This window comes from Myxocyprinus asiaticus, chromosome 9 (assembly GCF_019703515.2).
Source record: "Myxocyprinus asiaticus isolate MX2 ecotype Aquarium Trade chromosome 9, UBuf_Myxa_2, whole genome shotgun sequence".
Lineage (NCBI taxonomy): Eukaryota > Metazoa > Chordata > Actinopteri > Cypriniformes > Catostomidae > Myxocyprinus > Myxocyprinus asiaticus.
Genome location: NC_059352.1, coordinates 36,233,914 through 36,253,069, shown reverse-complemented (window position 1 = coordinate 36,253,069; position 19,156 = coordinate 36,233,914). Strand labels below are relative to the sequence as shown.

Here is a 19,156-nt window from a genome sequence, read left to right as displayed (position 1 = left end):
ACTGCCAGCAACTCGAGGCAGTGGATGTGCCAACACAGTCGCAGTCCTGTCCAGGAGCCAGTGGCAGCGTGCCCGTTGCAAATGGCGCCCCAGCCTCGCTTGGATGCATTTGTCGTAATGACTATGCGCCTGGACACTTGCTGTAGGGGAACTCCTGCCCAAAGAAATGCAAGGTCTGTCCAAGGGCTGAACAAGTTCCGGCAGATCGCCGTGATGGCCACGTGATGTGTGCCGTGGTGCCATGCCCATCTCGGGACTCGAGTCTGAAGCCAGTGCTGAAGTGGTCTCATATGCATCAACCCTAGTGGCGTGACCGGCGCCAAGGATGCCATATGCCCCAGGATCCTCTGAAAGTGTTTCAGTGGAACCTCTGTTCTCTGCTTGAACGACTTCAGGCAGTTCAGCACCGACTGCGCGCGCTCACTCATGAAGCACGCTATCATCGAGAAAAGCGATGCTCTGAACCGGGGAGAGCTTGCTCTTCTCGGAGTGGTCTGGATACCAGCTCCGGGTTTGCAGCAGACATCTCGCTCCCTGGGTCGTCCGTCTCAGGGGCGCAGGAGCCTTCTGGGTCCTCATGCCGGCCCGTGAGGCGGGGGGCTTCAGCTTCCTGCGGGGGGCTCTATGCTGAGGCCGAGAACTGGGCTCGGGCTGAGGCGGAGCCACCTGGGTTTTCGCCACCGCAGGGCAACGCCCTCTGCGAGCAGACGGGATACGGGATCTTGAGCTGCGCCGAGGCAAGATGTGTTGTATAGCCTCCTTCTGCTTCCTCACCGCCAAGAACTGCTGGGCGAAGTCCTCGATGGTGTCGCCGAATAGGCCAATCTGGGAGATGGGGGTGTTGAGAAAGTGAACCTTGTCCGCGTTCCTCATCTCAACTAGATTCATCCACAGGTGGCGTTCCTGGACCACGAGGGTGGACATTGCCTGCCCAAGTGCTCGTGCCATGACCTTCGTCACCCGGAGGGCGAGGTCAGTCACCGAGCACAGCTCCTGCATCACATCGGGATCAGGACTACCCACGTGCAGTTCCTTTAGTGCCTTGGCCTGGTGTATTTGCAGGAGGGACATGGCATGCAGGGTAGAGGCGGCCTGACCAGCGGTGCTGTAGGCTTTGGCCGTCAGAGATGACATTGTCCTACAGGCCTTGGAAGGGAGTGCCGGGCGATCCCACCAGGTGGCTGCGCTTTGCGCGCACAGGTGCACCACAACCGTCTTATCCACCTGAGGAACCTCCGTATACCCTTGGGCCACCCTGCCATCGAGGATAGTGAGAGCAGACAAGCTGAGAGGTCAGTTTTGGGCAGAAAAAGGTGCCCTCCATGACCTCGTCAGCTCGTGGTGCATTTCCGGGAAGAAAGGGATTGGGGTGGGGGGGTTGGGTGGGCATGGCTGTGAGCGGCGCCCCGAACCCAGGAACCAATCATCTAGCCACAAGGGCTCCACTCCAACCCGACACACGCGGCGGCCCGGTCAAGCATGGCGGTCTTCTCGCCGTCAGCCTCAGACTGGGCGGGCCGACCCAAAGGTGGCAGCCCAGTCGAGTTCTCACCGTCTGACATTGCCAGTACACTCTCCAATGCAGCAATCAAGCACGCATCCCACTCCGGAGCTCCGAAAGGGACACTAAGCTGGCCCTGGAGTGAGCTGGTCTCCTCTCGGTACTCGCCGGGGGCAAACGAGCGTGCTGGGGAATGGGAGGTCTGCGGGGACTTACCAGGCGGAGTCGAGCCCATTGAAGCCCCCAAATCGCCTCCAGCGCCAGCCGGGCCGGCCTCGTACCCGGAGGTAAAAGGCTAGAGTGGCTTTCCCCCGGAAGAAGGAAAGCTGTGATCGCAACTTTGCCATGGTTATATTCTCGCAATGAGAACATGAACCATCCATGAACGCTGCCTCATTGTGATCGCTGCCCAGACATGTGAGGCAGCGCCCATGGCCGTCAGAAGCGGAGAGATAGCGACCACATCCAGGAATCACACAAAGATGGAAAGGCATCTTTATAAAGATGCATCTTTAAAAAGACATTCAACATCAATGTGTGTGCTCTAATAGAGAAAATATACTCTTTAGCAGGAATATACACTATTTTAGCACTGTTGAAGTGCCCAGGGGCGAAATCTGCACTCGTCGTGCAGAAGGAGAGAAAGCTGCTGGAAATGCGCCGTATATCCAACAGCATACGCTTCTTAAGAGGTGAATGGAACAGCAGTTGTATTCAGCTAGCTGATAGTACAACCGCTCAGCTCCGAAGAAAAAATCTGAATGAATGGTTGCGAGCCAGCTCCTTTTATACCCGTATGTCTGGGGGAGTGGCATGCAAATTCCACTCGCCAATTCTCATTGGCCTTTTCTCAAAGATCTGAGGTGTTTGGGGCTCTCAAGAGCGACCCCTAGTGTCACTACATCGACACAACGTTGAGTGAGTGACAGAAGGGAACTCATTTTTCATAGTACAATAATTTAATAAATATTCCACGAATTGCATTTGCCTTTGTTTATTTATGGAATGTATAGTCATTTAAGAAATGAAGGAATTTCACTCAATATACTAACACTAGCATGACGCAGACAGAACTATAAATGCAAACCAGCACGTTGGCCACTATGCGGAGCCTACAGCACAGATTCAATGCAGAAGTATAAATTGGCCTTAAGAATGTCAAAAGAAAATTAGATGTGATGCACTAAACATACCTGAAATTTTTCTGGGTCAACAGCTCCACCTCGTCCCACAAAGATCCCAGAGTTTGTTCCCAGCTCTATGTCATTGGATGAGCGCTCAAACTTCACCACCTTGGGCTCAGAATCGCAGTCCTCATAAAAAGACACCTTGTCTAGGTTCACAGCCAGAGAGAAACGGTTCCACTTATCAGGCTGGTGTGGCACTTTAAAGCTGGCCACCTCTCGAGATTCATCTGAATCTGGCTCTGTGTAATAAAAAAGGACATCCCTTTTGCCATCCTCCACAGCTGAGAGCTTGACGCCAACAAACATGATCTCTTGATTGGAATCGGTGATGGAGAAGATCACCCCAGCATCTTCAGAGGTTGACTTCAAATGGAAGATGAGAGAGAAGTCTCGGTAGAGGGGGCTGGGCAGGTGAGCACGTGCCATCTGACCTGTGTTACTGTCCTTTTGAAAGAGGTATGCAGTTTGGCCATTTGGGCCTGCCACAAGTGTGATATTTTCAGGTGGAGGGTTTCCAAAAAGTTGCAACAGAGAGACTCCACTCTCCTCTGTGGATGTAAAAAAAAAAAAAAACATGAGTCATTACAGTGATAACAAATAATATGAAGTTTATGAATGTAGGTAAAAAAGAGTGAATGTAGTGTTTTGTAATGTAGGTTTGGCACCATTCGGAGTAAATCTAGAGACTGCTGTGCGTGAAAATCCCAGGAGATCAGCAGTTACAGAAATACTCTAACAATCATGCCATGGTCCAAATCACTGAGATCACATTATTCCTCCATTCTGATGGTTGATGTGAACATTAACAGATGCTCCTGACCTGTATCTGCATGATTATATATATATTATATATATATATACACAGGGTTGGGAGGGTTACTTTTTAAATGTATTCCACTACAGATTACAGAATACATGCTGTAAAATGTAATTTGTAATGTATTCCGTTAGATTACTCAAGGTCAGTAACATATTCTAAATACTTTGGATTACTTCTTCACTGTTACCAGTGCGGTAGATTTTTTCACTTGTTTTGACTATATAAACTCTACCAGTACAGTAAGACAAAATACACATGTTAAAAATACATTCTCTGAAAAACCTAAATATCTTATGCAGTGTTGTTTCTAAAACAAGATAAATCAAACTGATCTTGTTTTAAGGATTTTTAGATATTTTTACAGGAAAACAATACAAAAATTATTAACTGTACATATTTTGTCCTTACGGACATTAATTTCTTAATAATTGCTCCAACCATACTGCTGAAAGTTTATATCAGTAATATTTTACTAAAGAGCAACATTCTATGCAAAATTCTTGCAGAAAAAAGGTCACTACGCAGATTTGGGTTGAACCAGGCTGTGGCAGGGTGGACATAATTCCGCACACCCGGCCCCTAATTAGGCTGATTAAGGCCGACCGAAGACGGCAGTGTGACAGAGAGAGAGTTAAGGACAGCTGTCCGACGTCTGTGTGTGTTTGTGTCTTTTGGTTTAAGTTTATTAGTAAACTATTATTTATATTGTCAAGCCGGTTCTCGCCACCTCCTTTCCATTGAATGTTTTACACAGGCGAACAAATCTGACTGTGGGAACGGGATGTCCAATTCCAGGGTCATGTTTCTATAGCAATAGCAGCTTAGGAACTTTTCCACATTACACCATAATCCCCTTTTCCACGGCTGACCCACTCAGCCAACATTCATTTTGTTCCTGTGTTTTGCTGTCATGTTTTAAAATGCTCACACAGGAGACTGTGGGAATATGGCTGACCCATTATTTAGTCCAGATGTGTCCGTTTGCTCTTGCATCCCACTGCCCTACAGGAACTCTCAAACACAATCCCAGTGGACCTGCCACCTGTAAATCACAATAAAGTTGGACCCACTAGAATAATGATAATATAATTTGTAATTAAATGTTTGTATTCAATTATAAAAGAGTGCAAAATAGATGCATTTTCACTAGTAGACCCAACTATATATTTGATAAAAAATAAATAAAAATAAAAACATTTCCAAATGAAAAAAAAAACACAAAATAAAATAAATGTTGAATCGAAAATGGAGTAGCTTACTACATACATAAATATACAAGTAAAACACTAAAACCTCATCAGTGTTTTGGTCCAGTGGTATGATCATTGCTTTTGAAATGAGTGGTCACAGATTGAAAACCCCTTCAGGTATACAGCATTTTAATAAACAAAAACTGCATATCAGTGGCTGTATATCAGAACCTGGGGTGCAGTTGGTTGCATATATCAGACTGATCTCACAGTGAAATCGGAAACAGTAGGTTGAATTTTCTTTAGCTAAAATCGGTCTGTGCTTACTGAAATTAAAAAAAAACTGCCTCCAGTGGTCAAAGCGGTAAGTGTTGTTGGACGTATGGGCATTTTCCGGGGAAAATGTCGTCAGAGGGGTGCTTATTTACTGTTCAAATCAAATATTTGGCATTTTCAGGACCAGCAAATATTTCCCTCCTAGCATTATTAGACATTATATTTTATATTCAGTATTACACTATATTGCCAAAAGTATTCGCTCACCCATCCAAATAATTGAATTCAGGTGTTCCAATCACTTCCATGGCCACAGGTGTATAAAATGAAGCACCTAGGCATGCAGACTGCTTCTACAAACATTTGTGAAAGAATGGGCCGCTCTCAGGAGCTCAGTGAATTCCAGCGTGGTACTATGATAGGATGCCACCTGTGCAACAAGTCCAGTCGTGAAATTTCCTCACTGTTAAATATTCCACAGTCAACTGTCAGTGGTGTTATAACAAAGTGGAAGTGATTGGGAATGACAGCCACTCAGCCACGAAGTGGTAGGCCACGTAAAATGACAGAGCGGGGTCAGTGGATGCTGAGGCGCATAGTGCGCAGAGGTCGCCAACTTTCTGCAGAGTCAATCGCTACAGACCTCCAAAGTTCATATGGCCTTCAGATTAGCTCAAGAACAATGCGTAGAGAGCTTCATGGAATGGGTTTCCATGGCTGAGCAGCTGCATCCAAGCCATACATCACCAAGTGCAATGCAAAGCGTCAGATGCAGTGGTGTAAAGCACGCCACCACTGGACTCTAGAGCAGTGGAGATGCGTTCTCTGGAGTGACGAATCACGCTTCTCCATCTGGCAATCTGATGGATGAGTCTGGGTTTGGCGGTTGCCAGGAGAACGATACTTGTCTGACTGCATTGTGCCAACTGTGAAGTTTGGTGGAGGGGGGATTATGGTGTGGGGCTGTTTTTCAGGAGCTGGGCTTGGCCCCTTAGTTCCAGTGAAAGGAACTCTGAATGCTTCAGCATACCAAGAGATTTTGGACAATTCCATGCTCCCAACTTTGTGGGAACAGTTTGGGGATGGCCCCTTCCTGTTCCAACATGACTGCGCACCAGTGCACAAAGCAAGGTCCATAAAGACATGGATGAGCGAGTTTGGTGTGGAAGAACTTGACTGGCCTGCACAGAGTCCTGACCTCAACCCGATAGAGCACCTTTGGGATGAATTAGAGCAAAGACTGTGAGCCAGGCCTTCTCGTCCAACATCAGTGTCTGACCTCACAAATGTGCTTCTGGAAGAATGGTCAAAAATTCCCATAAACACACTCCTAAACCTTGTGGAAAGCCTTCCCAGAAGAGTTGAAGCTGTTATAGCTGCAAAGGGTGGGCCGACGTCATATTAAACCCTGTGGATTAAGAATGGGATGTCACTTAAGTTCATATGCGTCTAAAGGCAGATGAGCGAATACTTTTGGCAATATAGTGTATATATAGTTTAACATTCTACTATTATTAAATCTATTGAATCTAAACTTTAATTTTACTGTCGCACAGTCAAGATTCACTCATGCTTTCAACGTGGGCATTGGATCTCATGTGTGGACAAGTTGCATCTCTTTTGCATGGTTCCGAAACGAACAGTGGGGTTCACCTGTTTGGAACGAGAATAGACACATGGGTTTTGAATGTTGGGCCTTTCGCCTAGATGGACTGGCCTTTCTCCTTTCAGTCATTTGTACATAAACTTGGTTTTGACATCTTCCGGCCCACGAGAAAAGTCCTCTTTTTTGGACCTGAAAAAAGCATCCGGCCCGGATTTCAAAATTGGCAAAAAATGTCCAGGATTTGGCTTTGTCTTCATATTGATGTGGTCTCTACAGTTACGACTATCATACATTCTGTATATTTCATACTGCACATCAATTTTCACGTGTTTACGTGTCCATATGTGATTATTCTTGCTGAGAGGAGTGGAGTGCACATTCTTCAAAATATTTTTTTTACTCTCTCTCTCTATCTCTCTCTCTTTCTCTCTAGATTGACCATAATGGAACACAACTTAGTCCATCAGATATTTGTATAACACGAGCCAGTGGCATTCGAGAGCGGGCTGTGAAGCAGCATATCATTGATTTCACCTGCTGAACGATTACGCCCCTTCACTGAACCAGTTGAGACGGTAATTTGAGTTGAGTTGAAACATCTCGTTCATGAACAAACTGTATGTACTGCTATACTCGTTCATGAACTAAATGAATAAATCAATCAGTCATCTCGTTTGTGAACGAGGATCTGCTGAGTGACTGAACAAGAGGAGGCTTGTCATTTGTTCAGTTCAGCATGCGAGTCAATCATGTTCAACAAAAAGAGAAAGGGGTGAAATGTAGTAAGAAAAGTTTATACCCTGAGAGCACATCACCCAGACTTCTATTTGATTGATGTGTTTACATCTGAAAGAGGTATTTTGTAACGTAGTTTGCTCATCTGCAATGTCTATAAGATATATGTCAATAAGTATGCCTCGAATGTCAATAAGACATTCAGCAGATGTCTTTGAGACGTTTATGATTTAGAATGTTTTTAAATCTGATCTTTTTAAGATGTTAAGCAGATAATAATTCGATTTTGATGCTTTCCAGATGAAAAGACCTAAAACAGACATCTCAGAGATGTATGTGAACTATCTGGGTAGTGTGACGTCCCAGCCTTGCTAGTGTTTGTGTGCAAGTGGTTGTTTTAGGTATAGTTTGTGCTGTGAGGGGCGTGGCTGACACACCTGACGCTTGTGAGTGGGAGTTTTAAATATCCTCAGATATGTTCACGAGGCGGCAGGCTAGTTCTTTGTTGGCGACAGCATCCTCGCGGGCATTGGGCTATGTTGTGGAACCAATCTGAGAGCTTCGATCTAGCGCACAGTTTTTGCTTTGTGATTCTTTCTTTATTTGCTGTGTTAAACATTCAGGCATGCTGCACTACATTTGCCCAATGCACTTGCAGACACGACTGATTATCACTTATACTGACTCGCATTACATCTCATTGCTCTTCTGTTAAAATAAATGTATTCTTTTTGGTACTTTTGCACATGTGGTCTTCCTTTTTGTTACAGCCATAGAGCCGTGTTGTTACAGTAGGTATGCACATTATACCCAATTTATGAATGTGTAAAAATTACTGAAGACCATATAGTTAAAATGACATGAAATACTTTATTTAGAAAGATATTTAGGGTTTTCTTGAACTTGATAAAAGTAAAGCATTTTACAAAAAAATAAGGCCTGCTTTCTTGTCATTTGTGGCAAAAAACGGTTATGGTATGTGGTCTTCTTAAATTTGTCAACATGCAAATTTCATTTACTTTAAAAGACTGACTACATCATGAGCCAATAGTATTCGAGTGCAGACTGTAACACTGAACGAACATGCCCTTTACTGAACTAATAGTTGGTAATTTCAACGAGACACGACATCTCATTCGTGAACGAACTGAATGTACTGGTACACTCGTTCATAAAAGAAATAAGTGAACTGGTCATCTTGTTCATGAAAGAGAATCTGCTGATGCACTGAACAAGAGGAGGCAAATCGTTTGTTCAATCTCGTTCAACAAGAAAAGGGGCCGGATGAATTATAAATAAAAGTGAGTGATGACCACACATTACAATGACATATGGACATTATTGAAGCTCATAATTATTTTTTAGACTAGTATTGTTGTCATTTTTGTATAGCTTGATAAAAAGTCATGCTCCGCAGTTCACAATAAGAATAGATAGAGTATGCTTTTTTGTCATTTGTGGGGAAACACTTATTATGCTTAAATACTCTGCAGTATATAAGTCTCTAATAGCCCTTTTTCACTGACATGGTTTAGGGGCGTATTCCTGGGCCGATGCAAATTCTCGAACAGTTCCAAGTTTCCACTGCTGCAAAGGCTGTTCCGGGGCAAAAAATCTGGTTCTGCACAGGCCCCAAAAGCTTGCTGGTCTCTACACAGGAACAGATTACATCAGGGGAAGGAGGGCATGATTATGATTCGTCACCAGGTAGTTTTGCAAACAACAACAGTAGCTACCGTCTGCAGCAAGGAGTACTTTTTCACTCTATAACAACAATACAAACCCCACAAAAATGTAAAATCAAAAGTGTTCTGGAAAAAAGCGGAGGAAATGAGCGCACTACTTGCGATATGGTCTTCCATGGAGATCCAAGATAAACTAGAGAGATCGCAAAAAAAAAAAAAAAAAGTCTATTGAAAACTTTAAAGAGAGTACAGGGAGCATAAGGGCCCCAAGCAAAATCTGCAGTGGAGGGAGCAACGATGTCCTGAACTCTGTGCTCGTACATGACCATCCAGCTAACTAACCAGGACATTAAATTCAGTCAGTCTTGCTTGAGATAAACACAGAGCTGTCGGTGTCCTGCAGCTCGGTAATTAATGATATTTGCCAACTTTATTAGCTTTCCTAACACACATCTCATCTTATTTTGTGCATTGTTTTGTTCAGTAAAGGAGTTACTCACTGAGGAGGATCGCTGTTACAGTATCTGTTATGTAAACCGATGATATTCTCAATCAAAACGTAAACATAATATTATATGTAATGGCAAAAATCCAACACCAATGTTAATAACGATTTCACTGTTACAGTTTATAGTACTTAGCAAGATAAGCCACTTTAAAAAGTTTATACATATTAATGTCATTAATATTACATTAATATTCGTCTTGGGCATAGTATTGTCTCTGGCAATCTTGTTGAGTAATGTAATAATGTTGGATTGCATTTCTCTGTATGTTTAAATATGTCCTCAAAAAACAGGGGTTACTGTGAAACTGTAGGCTACACAAACACTGACGCGCCATGTTTGTTTATATTTGAGGTAGTCACGTAAAACTACCACGTAGCCATGCAACCCATTACGTCACCATTCGGCTCAGTGAAAAAGCGCGGCCAGTTTACAAAAGGCCCCAGATTGCCCCGGCCGTGAACCAGCCGAGCACAGGATTGCCATGAGAACCATCTACATTTCGGTGGAAATGGGCTATTAGTAGGATTGTATAAACACAAATTATAATAAAGGATAATTAAACTTGAAGATTTATAGTGAAAAAGGAATTACATTTTTGTCTGTTTCTCACCCAAAACCAATTGTATCACTTCAGAAGACATAGATTAAAACACTCGAGTCATATGGATTTGTTTTATGCTGCCTTTATGTCCTTTTTGGAGCTTGAAGGTTTTGGACCCCCTTGACTTGCATGGTATGCAGTAGCGGTTTTAACCACCACGCAAACCACACAATTGCATGGGGCCCCACCCCCGGTTAGGAAATCTCAGCAAAAAAAAAATGCTTGAGGAGTGATATGATGTTCTGAGTACACGCGTGGATACGCTGTTGTCTGTGGTCTCAGAACGGTTCACAAAGTAGGACTTTGGGTTCAAGTCTGTAATTTATACAAAAATATACAGGCCTTTGACTCACACAGATACGTGCGAACGGATGAGTTAGAACACCGAAAGTGTTTTTGCGTGCGTCTGCTCTGTTTTCCATTGTTTTCCTTTGTAAACACGTGCAGGACGAGCATCCTTGTCTCCTGCACCGCGTCTCACTGTTTCTTCAGGGTCTCACGCAAGACTAGCACATTTTTAGACACAGTGTCAAATTTTACAAAAAAATCAGGTTTTAAAAACACACGTTGAGACACCTGCGTTCTGTTTCAGTCGTTGCGCTGCATCTAGATTGTTTTTAACGCAGGTGTCACAAAGATTTAATGTCCTGAACAAGTTCAGGTTGCAAAGGGGTGACTGTTACAATGTTTAACATTGTTCTGCAGCAAGCAAAGTTTGATAAACAGCAATGTTTTTTTCCTTCTGCTCTAGTGTGCTGAGGGGCCGCTGTGCCTTGTATGTTTCCTGTTATGAATGTTGCCTACAATGCTTGCATAAAATACAGCCTTTTGCAACATGGTGAACAATATACTGCAAAGTTCCAGGTGAAAGTAAAGTAAATAAGACAGAAATATATTACTATTGTATACAACAAATCCTCAAAGTAATTATAATAATGTTTCATATTATAATGACAAACTGGACAACTATAAATAATTGTTGGGTTATAATATTACTGTAACAACGCAATTCCAAAATGTTACTGGGTGAAGTAGTTTTGCATACCCTATTCCAAAAAAAAAAAAAAAAAAAAAAAAAAAACGTTTTGTAAAATATATGTAGGTAAATATTGCTTTTTTTTAATCACTGTATTGTGGAAAAACTGGAAAACATGCATTAATTATCTTTAACTAGATTTTTATTTCATTAAACATTTTGAATGTACTTGACTACAACAGCTGATAGGATGAATTTAAAATTATGTTTAAAAAAAAAAATTATCTCATTTTTTTAAGCAAATTTTTTCAAAATGGGGCCCCGGATTGGTTGGTTGCTTGGGGCCTCAGAAATTGTATACCTGCCCCTGATGGTATGGACAAACACACTTCATGTATCCTTCAAAAAATCACAGAAGAAAGAAAGTCCTGACTTTGAGATCGCAAAAGGGTGAGTAAATGATGAGACAATTATCATTTCTGGGTTAACTATCCCTTTAATGTAATTAACCTAAATTGAGATGGAATGTGTGAAATCCATTAGACAAAAACTGGACAGAGCATACAAGAAATGGAATAGATTGAAAAAAGCTGCCATTTTATCTTTTTTGAATCAAAGGTGTTTGAATGCCGTTCCTGTTCCTGCTCAATTTAACTCCTGAGTGAGTCAACAAATTTCATTACCAAAGCATAAACAAGGTAACTTTTCAAACATTTTTAACAAAGGGAATTAAGCACCAGTAAAACAGACAATGATTCTTTGAAAACATTTAGTAACTATACAAAATATGATGTACATTAGGTATCGGTTTACTTGTTGATGTTTAAAGAATTATTGAATTTGTGCAGGACTGTGATGCGTGTGAAACTGCTAAGAAATAGTCATCCCAAGGGCAACAATAGGTCATTGGCTAACTGGTGTACCAGACATTTTCCCACATGTGCACAAATCCCACAGCTGTGATCGGGGAAGGACTAAATAAAAGCATTAATTTTACAGTGTCTAGCATGTAATTCATTTATTTAGAATTTATTATAAAATCTTCCTTTATCTTACATACCACAGCCCTATCTCCGAAGTCTCTTAAAGGGGTAGTTCCCCCAAAAATGAAAATTTTTGCATTCTTCGTGCATATCGCCACCTACTGGGATGTTGTGCAAATATGATTTTATTATTTTCCTTTCCTTTGTTCCTCACTTCATTCTTTTCTTTCTTCTCCCTGGCCAGTAGGTAGCGATATGCACGAAGAATGCGAATCGCCAAAAAACAAAAGTGATTGTGCATAGGAGGGCTGGAAAAAAGGACTTAAATGTTGAACTGTTTCCCACCCACACCTATCATATTGTTTCTGAAGACATGGATTTAACCACTGGAGTCCAGTGGATTACTTTTACACTGCCTTTATGTGCTTTTTGGAGCTTCAACATTTTGGTCACATTTCACTTGCATTGTATGGACATACAGAGCTGAGATATTCTTCTTTTTAAAAACTTTCTTTGTATTCAGCAGAAGAAAGAAAGTCATACACATCTGGGATGACATGAGGGTGAGTAAATGATGAGAGAATTTTCCTTTTTTGTTTTGTGAACTATTCCTTTAACACTAATGCAATAATGAAATGCAATACATATGTTACAATTTTATTACATTTATTAGTGATTTATTATTACATACAAAATGAAATATACCATGTTAAATACAGATCACACTGGTTTGATTGCACGCCTCTAAGCCCAGCTAATAATGTAATTACACCAGTTTGATCCTGCACCAGTTTGAGGTTAAGAAATTAAAATGATTTTTTTAATAATCATATGTCCAAATTAAAGAAGAACTATTGACTGGTAGAACATAAGTTATTTACAGTACTTACAACCTTAAAAAATCTGAATCTCCTAAAAAATGCCTGCTGTCAGTTTTAATTTTTCTCCATAAACTCCATAAAATGATTTTGTATTATTTATTTATTTTATTATTGTTTTTTATTTAAAATGAAGCAAGCAGATGTCTGTAAACAGGACTGTAAGGAACTTGAGAAAAGTTATTTGTAAGTTTAGATTTTTACCTAAAAGTTTTAAGACCACTGACAGCTGGAGACTGTAGGTAATTGGGACTAAAATGTTAGCATCCTGTAAACTGATACCTCCTGCACCCCCAAGAGATCCAATTAAAATAAACTTCCCTTTCAGAGAATGGTCTGAAACCCTGCTTTCCAAGAGATAAGACAAATAGTTACTTAAGAAAATTACCAGAATGAAACAGCTGTCACTACCTAATTTTATATGTATACAAATTATTAATATAATAACCTACATTTTACAGAAAGAATAAAAGAAACATCTAACATACTGACCAAATCAAAGAGGCCTACATCTAAAACAGCACTGAAATAAACTTATGGACAAATGCTAAATAATGGAGTATGGGTGCAGTACCAAAGAGAGAAAGAGTTAAAGGGCCGATGGGAAATTTTTTAAACAAACAGTATGCATAGCTGGAATTGCCTTATCAATCTCTGTCCCACACCCTCTAAAAACATGTGTTAGCATTCTGAACACATTTACAGTTTTAAAAATTACATTATTTGCAGTTTATAATATGGACTTATGTTTCAAGTGGATTAATATTTTAAAACCTACATGGAAAGATGAGCCACGGCTGACCATAATAACAGACGGGCATGAATTGGTTTTTTAAATAATGACACGGCAGTCTGTGCAAGCTTTTGCAAAGAAAACAAATTCAGAAAATGTGTGGAGAGTTTAGTACATACAGAAAATAAGTACAGTCTAATTCACAGACATGACCAAGAAAACAAAGCAGAGTACAAAGTTCTGCATGTATATATTCAATAAACTTTCTCATATGTAAAAAAAAAGAAAAAAAAAATGTAATCCTCAAAAGCACTCATTGTATTAGCCCGTACATTATAAACATGACTTTGTGTCTAGGCAGACTAATAAAAAGGTCCAGTGTGCTTTTACTCTCTGGTGTTGTATCAGACCAGCCAATCAAATTAGTGCATACTGGATCGAGATAGTGTTTTGTGAGAAAGTTTTGTGTGCAAAATGCATAAGACATGCAGATTACTTTTAACATCTACCGTTACAAACTGTCATTCAACCATCCCATGGTGCTACTGCTCCTTCTGCATTATGCACATACTGTTAAGTGTTGAGAACATGCGAGGCGAAGGCTACAGATTTAGGCTTTTCATAATAAGACCAGCCAAACTTTCATATAAATAATTCAGGTATGCCAGGTTATTTTAGCCAAATTACCAACTCTTTGCCTAGAATGATTAGAATGACTAGAATCATCACTAGCACCCCACTGTGACTGAAAGTACATATGTATAGAAGGTAAAGTTATTTTTAGATGCTAACAATATCAAGCAAGGCAGACAGCAACTAGCATCTCAAGGGGGGGGGGGTCAAACACAGTAATGCTATGTTTCCTTAATGGCCTCTGCAGTCACTATCTCCTATCACTTTGCCTTATATTTCCTCTCTTTTCCACCAACATGGTCATTTGCTCATCAGAACTGATCTCAGTGAGACAGGCTATAAAGTTATAAAGATCTAAATTCTGACATAAAATGTAATAGCAATCCTCACACTTAAGTAAGTGAAATGCCTGAGGCTGAGGATGAAAATGTTTAGAAAGAGGATGTAATTAGTATGCATGCAAGACCTTTTAATGCATTCACACCATGTGCAGACTTCAATTTACAACACAGTGATGCACAGGTAAACTTTTGGGTGGTTAGTGTCTCTGCTGATATCATGGACGGATTAACGTGTGGGCCTACCGGGCCTTTGCCCAGGGCCTCCGACCAGCAGGGGGCCCTGATGAGCTGCAGAAACTGCACATTTACCAAAACAATTTTAATATTTTTTCAAATAATGATTATTTTTTAGCCAGTAACAGAGCAATTTCATTCAATTTGACATAATTATTTTTGAAATTGTTATTAAAGGTGCAGTATGTAAGATTCAGAAACCCTTGATATTAATGACACCTGTAGCCATTAAGTGAACTGCAGCCAGCTACCTGTTGCTCATGCTCACGCACACACTCCATAGGGACGCGAGCGAGCACCGATCAAAACAATGACAAAACATACAAAGAGACTGAACGTGATTCACCGACATCATGCTGACAGATGAAGTAGCATAATTAAAGTTACACAGTTATGATTGTTTTACTGCAAACTTTGAGACTGCATATTATATCTGACTCTCCAGTGCTGGAACAGGGCTAAAACAAAGTGTGGTATAGGTCTGACTATGCGAGACTGTAGGTTGAAGTAATCACTTTTCTTTGCATGATACATTGACTGCATTTATACGATAGCCTATGTTGGCGTTAGCTGGCTAGCCAGCTTTATCAATAGCTGTTAGCTAAATTTGGTGGATGATGACAGTAGCTGTTTATAAAATAGACTGTACTTTATAAATATGTTGACAAATTTCAGTATTGATGTGGTTACATCACAACTGTCATTTTGATATATCGATGCTCTATTGTTTTATAATAATAGATTGTATATATTTTCTGTATAACCAAGTTACATTACACTAATGAATGGAGCTTTTTGAATTATCTTGAACACTGTCTAGCATTCATTTCATGTGTTATTGTAGTTTACCTTGCTGAATAATTACAGATTAACATTGACATTAACCTGACTTTTAGTATAAAGAGAAGATCGTTGAAATTATTTGAAAGTTACGAAGCAAGGTAGCTTGCAATTCGTCAGCGTTAGCAGGCAAGATCAAGTTAGCTAAAATTACACAGATCAATCCTTATGGCACTATATTTCACATGCTTTGCAGTTATGTAAGCTTACCTGTCCAATAAGAAGAATGTCAATTCAGGGTCGTTTTGATCCCCAAAAGCAAATGAAGGTCCTTCCAGGAATCAAATGCCCTGCCGATGTTCACTCTAGTTTTCGCTTGACCACAATCACCTTCCCACTTAGCCAGATGGGATTCAGTAGATAAATGTTTTTTTGGCTAACTCGGAGTCTGTGTAGGAGTCAGTGTTGTGCTGGGAGCCGAACGTTTGCTGGATTCCATCTCTAGGATAACGTTACCTAGTGTTGCAGTTTGTTGTTGCTGTTGAATAGCAGAAGAGAAGCTACTGTCTGAGGCAAGGCTCTCGGAAGCGTGCATAAATGTCATATCCTTTGGATTTTCCAGGCAAAAGCGACCCGCTCCCTTCACGTGAAAATCAGTCAACAGGCTTTAATAGGCAACCTAGGAAGTCCGGGAAGGGCTCATTTTTTAAGTTGTGTTACAAGCCGTTGGCAAAAAAAAGGTGAATATTACATGAAAAATTTTACATATTGCACCATTAATTATTGATTGCCAAATAATAATAAATAGGTCTTAGGCTGCTTAGTGGTTAAGGGCATCTTGTGGTGAAATAATTGCATAATACAACCTTAAACAACACAGTTTTTCAAAATAAACAAAATGAAAGGAAAAAACTCATCCAAGTGGATCTATTTAAAGAAAAATGAAAAAATAAACGCAACTTGCTTTCTGAAGTTGCTATAAAAAGCGAACTGGTGAAAGAACTGAACTTTAATGACGTTGTGGAAGACTTTTATTGAAGGGAAGCATTAAAGAGAACCATCTGCAGGGGGCCTGGGTAGCTCAGCAAGTAAAGACACTGACTACCACTCCTGGAGTCGCGAGTTCGAATCCAGGGCGTGCTGAGTGACTCCAGCCAGGTCTCCTAAGCAACCAAATTGGCCCGGTTGCTAGGGAGGGTAGAGTCACATGGGGTAACCTCCTCGTGGTCACCATAATGTGGTTCTCGCTCTTGGTGGGGTGCGTGGTGAGTTGTGTGTGGATTCTGCGGAGAATAGCGTGAAGCCTCCACATGCGCTATGTCTCCGTGGTAACGCAATCAACAAGTCATGTGATAAGATGCACAGATTGATGGTCTCAGACTTGGAGGCAACTGAGATTAGTCCTTCGCCACCCGGATTGAGTCACTACACCACCACAAGGGCTTAGAGTGCATTCGGAATTGGGCATTCCAAATTGGGGAGAAAAAAAAAGAGAGAACCATCTGCTAAGGTAATAACATTGTTAATTTTACTGAGCTCCTTAAATGCCTGTGTTGTTGTTGATCTGTTACTAGTGTTTAATGTATTGTCTTATAATAGATCGATCTGGAGAGGCTGGAAAGCTAAATTGGATACTGATAGAAAAAGCCAGCTTTTGTACTATGCACGGCGTCATTTAAAGTTTAAAGTATTACTTCGTTGCTATGGAAGTAATCACCAAACAAACACATTTGCAGAACAAAACCATCAGTGCATTTCGTCATCATTTTAGGCGAACGCCTGTATGCTCGGTAAGCATAATTTAGCCTTAAAATGTGCTGCTACTGGTGAATATTTGACATCCATTCAACAGTACACTTAAACAGGTCGTGATGTGATAAAGATCACTCTGATTATATTATAATCTACACTCTGTATACTGCATATGTGCGACATCACCGTTGTAAATAATGGGAGAGCTCTTTGTCTCTCTCTTTGTGATGTGCCACTATTTTTCAGAGAGGGCCCATGAAGGCATCCATGCCCATGGCACCCCAACATCTTAATCTGTCCCTGGCTGGTATGTGTTGTTCTGAGCCCTGGTAAAGCAGTAGCAGAGCACAACAACAGTATGGCTGGTAGTCAGGAAGTGGTATGTGCCTCTTACGGTAGAAGGCAAACCATCAAACAACACACATGACAAGACAAGTTGCACAAGTTTGAAATGCATCACAGTATATAGTATACAGTATATATTCCAACTGGACTTTTTACCTTTGTGGTTACTAACGGTTATGCATGGCTGACTGGGCTCTGGTCCCTCTGGGAGGGTGTGGCAGGCCACAGGCAGGCCCCTTTCTTGTAGGACTGTCCAGCAGCTGTCCAGCAGCACCTCACAGAAAGTTCTGCAGGGCAGCAGGGCTACCTCAGATTTTTCAGAGGGCTGATGGCATCTTGGTGCCAGCAGTAAGCAAAAAAACCATTCCAAACTATGGTGGCAGCCTGAACGCAGGAGCCAACCCCATTCATTCAGTACAGTAGCCACATCCTCTGCCTGGGTGTGGTTAAAAAAATTAGGTACAGAAAATGTGACTACACCATAAGACAAACAGAAAGGCCAGTCTGAGCCTTTTGATAAGCAAATACTGGAGTCCTTAGGAAGAGCGGTCAGATGGCTCAAATGCCAGTCTGACCCACTGGCATCACCTGAAGAATGTTTAAAATCTATTTCATGTTCTACTCCCTCTGATAAAGACTTATCATTACCCGTCTTGGAACGGCCAATCTTCTTAGAGATGTTATGTGTCCTCTCTGTGACAGTGTTATTCCACTGCACAGTCACGTTCTGGTCCCAGTTTTGCACAAATTCCCGGATCCCACTGGCTACATCAATGATTTCTGTCCCAACACCAGCAATGTTCTTGTCTTTACTGGTCTGTCCAATGTCAGAACCATCTTTGTCCACCGCTGAGGCATCCGTGACAACTGGACTGTTCCCCCGCCAGACATTAAGAGGAGCCACATATAGAATCAACAGGAAGTATGTGCCCTGCCTGTGCCCCATTGTTGAATATACACTTGTCCCTCTGTTTGGTAAGTCATTCAGAACATGCTTTTAGGAGTATCCTGCAGAAGTAGCCAAACCCACAATGCAAGATTAGTCCTCCTTTCCGTCTCTTAGCTCACTGTAAAAAGGAAGAGAGAGAAGGCGTGTTCTCTCTAATGTAATGTTGACCTCATTGGCCACTTCTTTTCCTCCTCTAAACTGTGAATATCACTCTCCTTCCCTGTGTATTGCTGAGTTGATGTGTATGTCCCTATAGACCCCGCCACAGCTACAGATGTTCAGCTCAATCTAAAAAAAAAAAAAGCACTTTCCTTGGTGCTTCTTTTTTGGCAGTAAAATCAATCTATGGTCCCCCTTATCACTCCTTAAAAACAGTTTTCTTTTAGGTTGTATTTTTATATAGGTTATATGTTATATACATATTAACCATTAACAGTGTACC

At 41.2% G+C, this 19,156-nt stretch overlaps 1 protein-coding gene across 1 annotated transcript in view; it reads right to left on the bottom strand.

Moving 5' to 3' along the window:
- LOC127445679 (collagen alpha-1(XVIII) chain-like) overlaps positions 1–18,711 on the bottom strand; it is a 161,508-nt gene extending 142,797 nt beyond the window's left edge. Inside the window, exons 1-2 of the mRNA XM_051705904.1 lie at positions 18,414–18,711; positions 2,695–3,236 (exon numbers count right to left, since the gene is read on the bottom strand). Of these exons, the coding sequence (XP_051561864.1) occupies positions 2,695–3,236; positions 18,414–18,711 (840 nt within the window). The remainder of the gene's footprint in view (positions 1–2,694; positions 3,237–18,413) is intronic.
- Between the last annotated feature and the right edge of the window lie 445 nt (positions 18,712–19,156).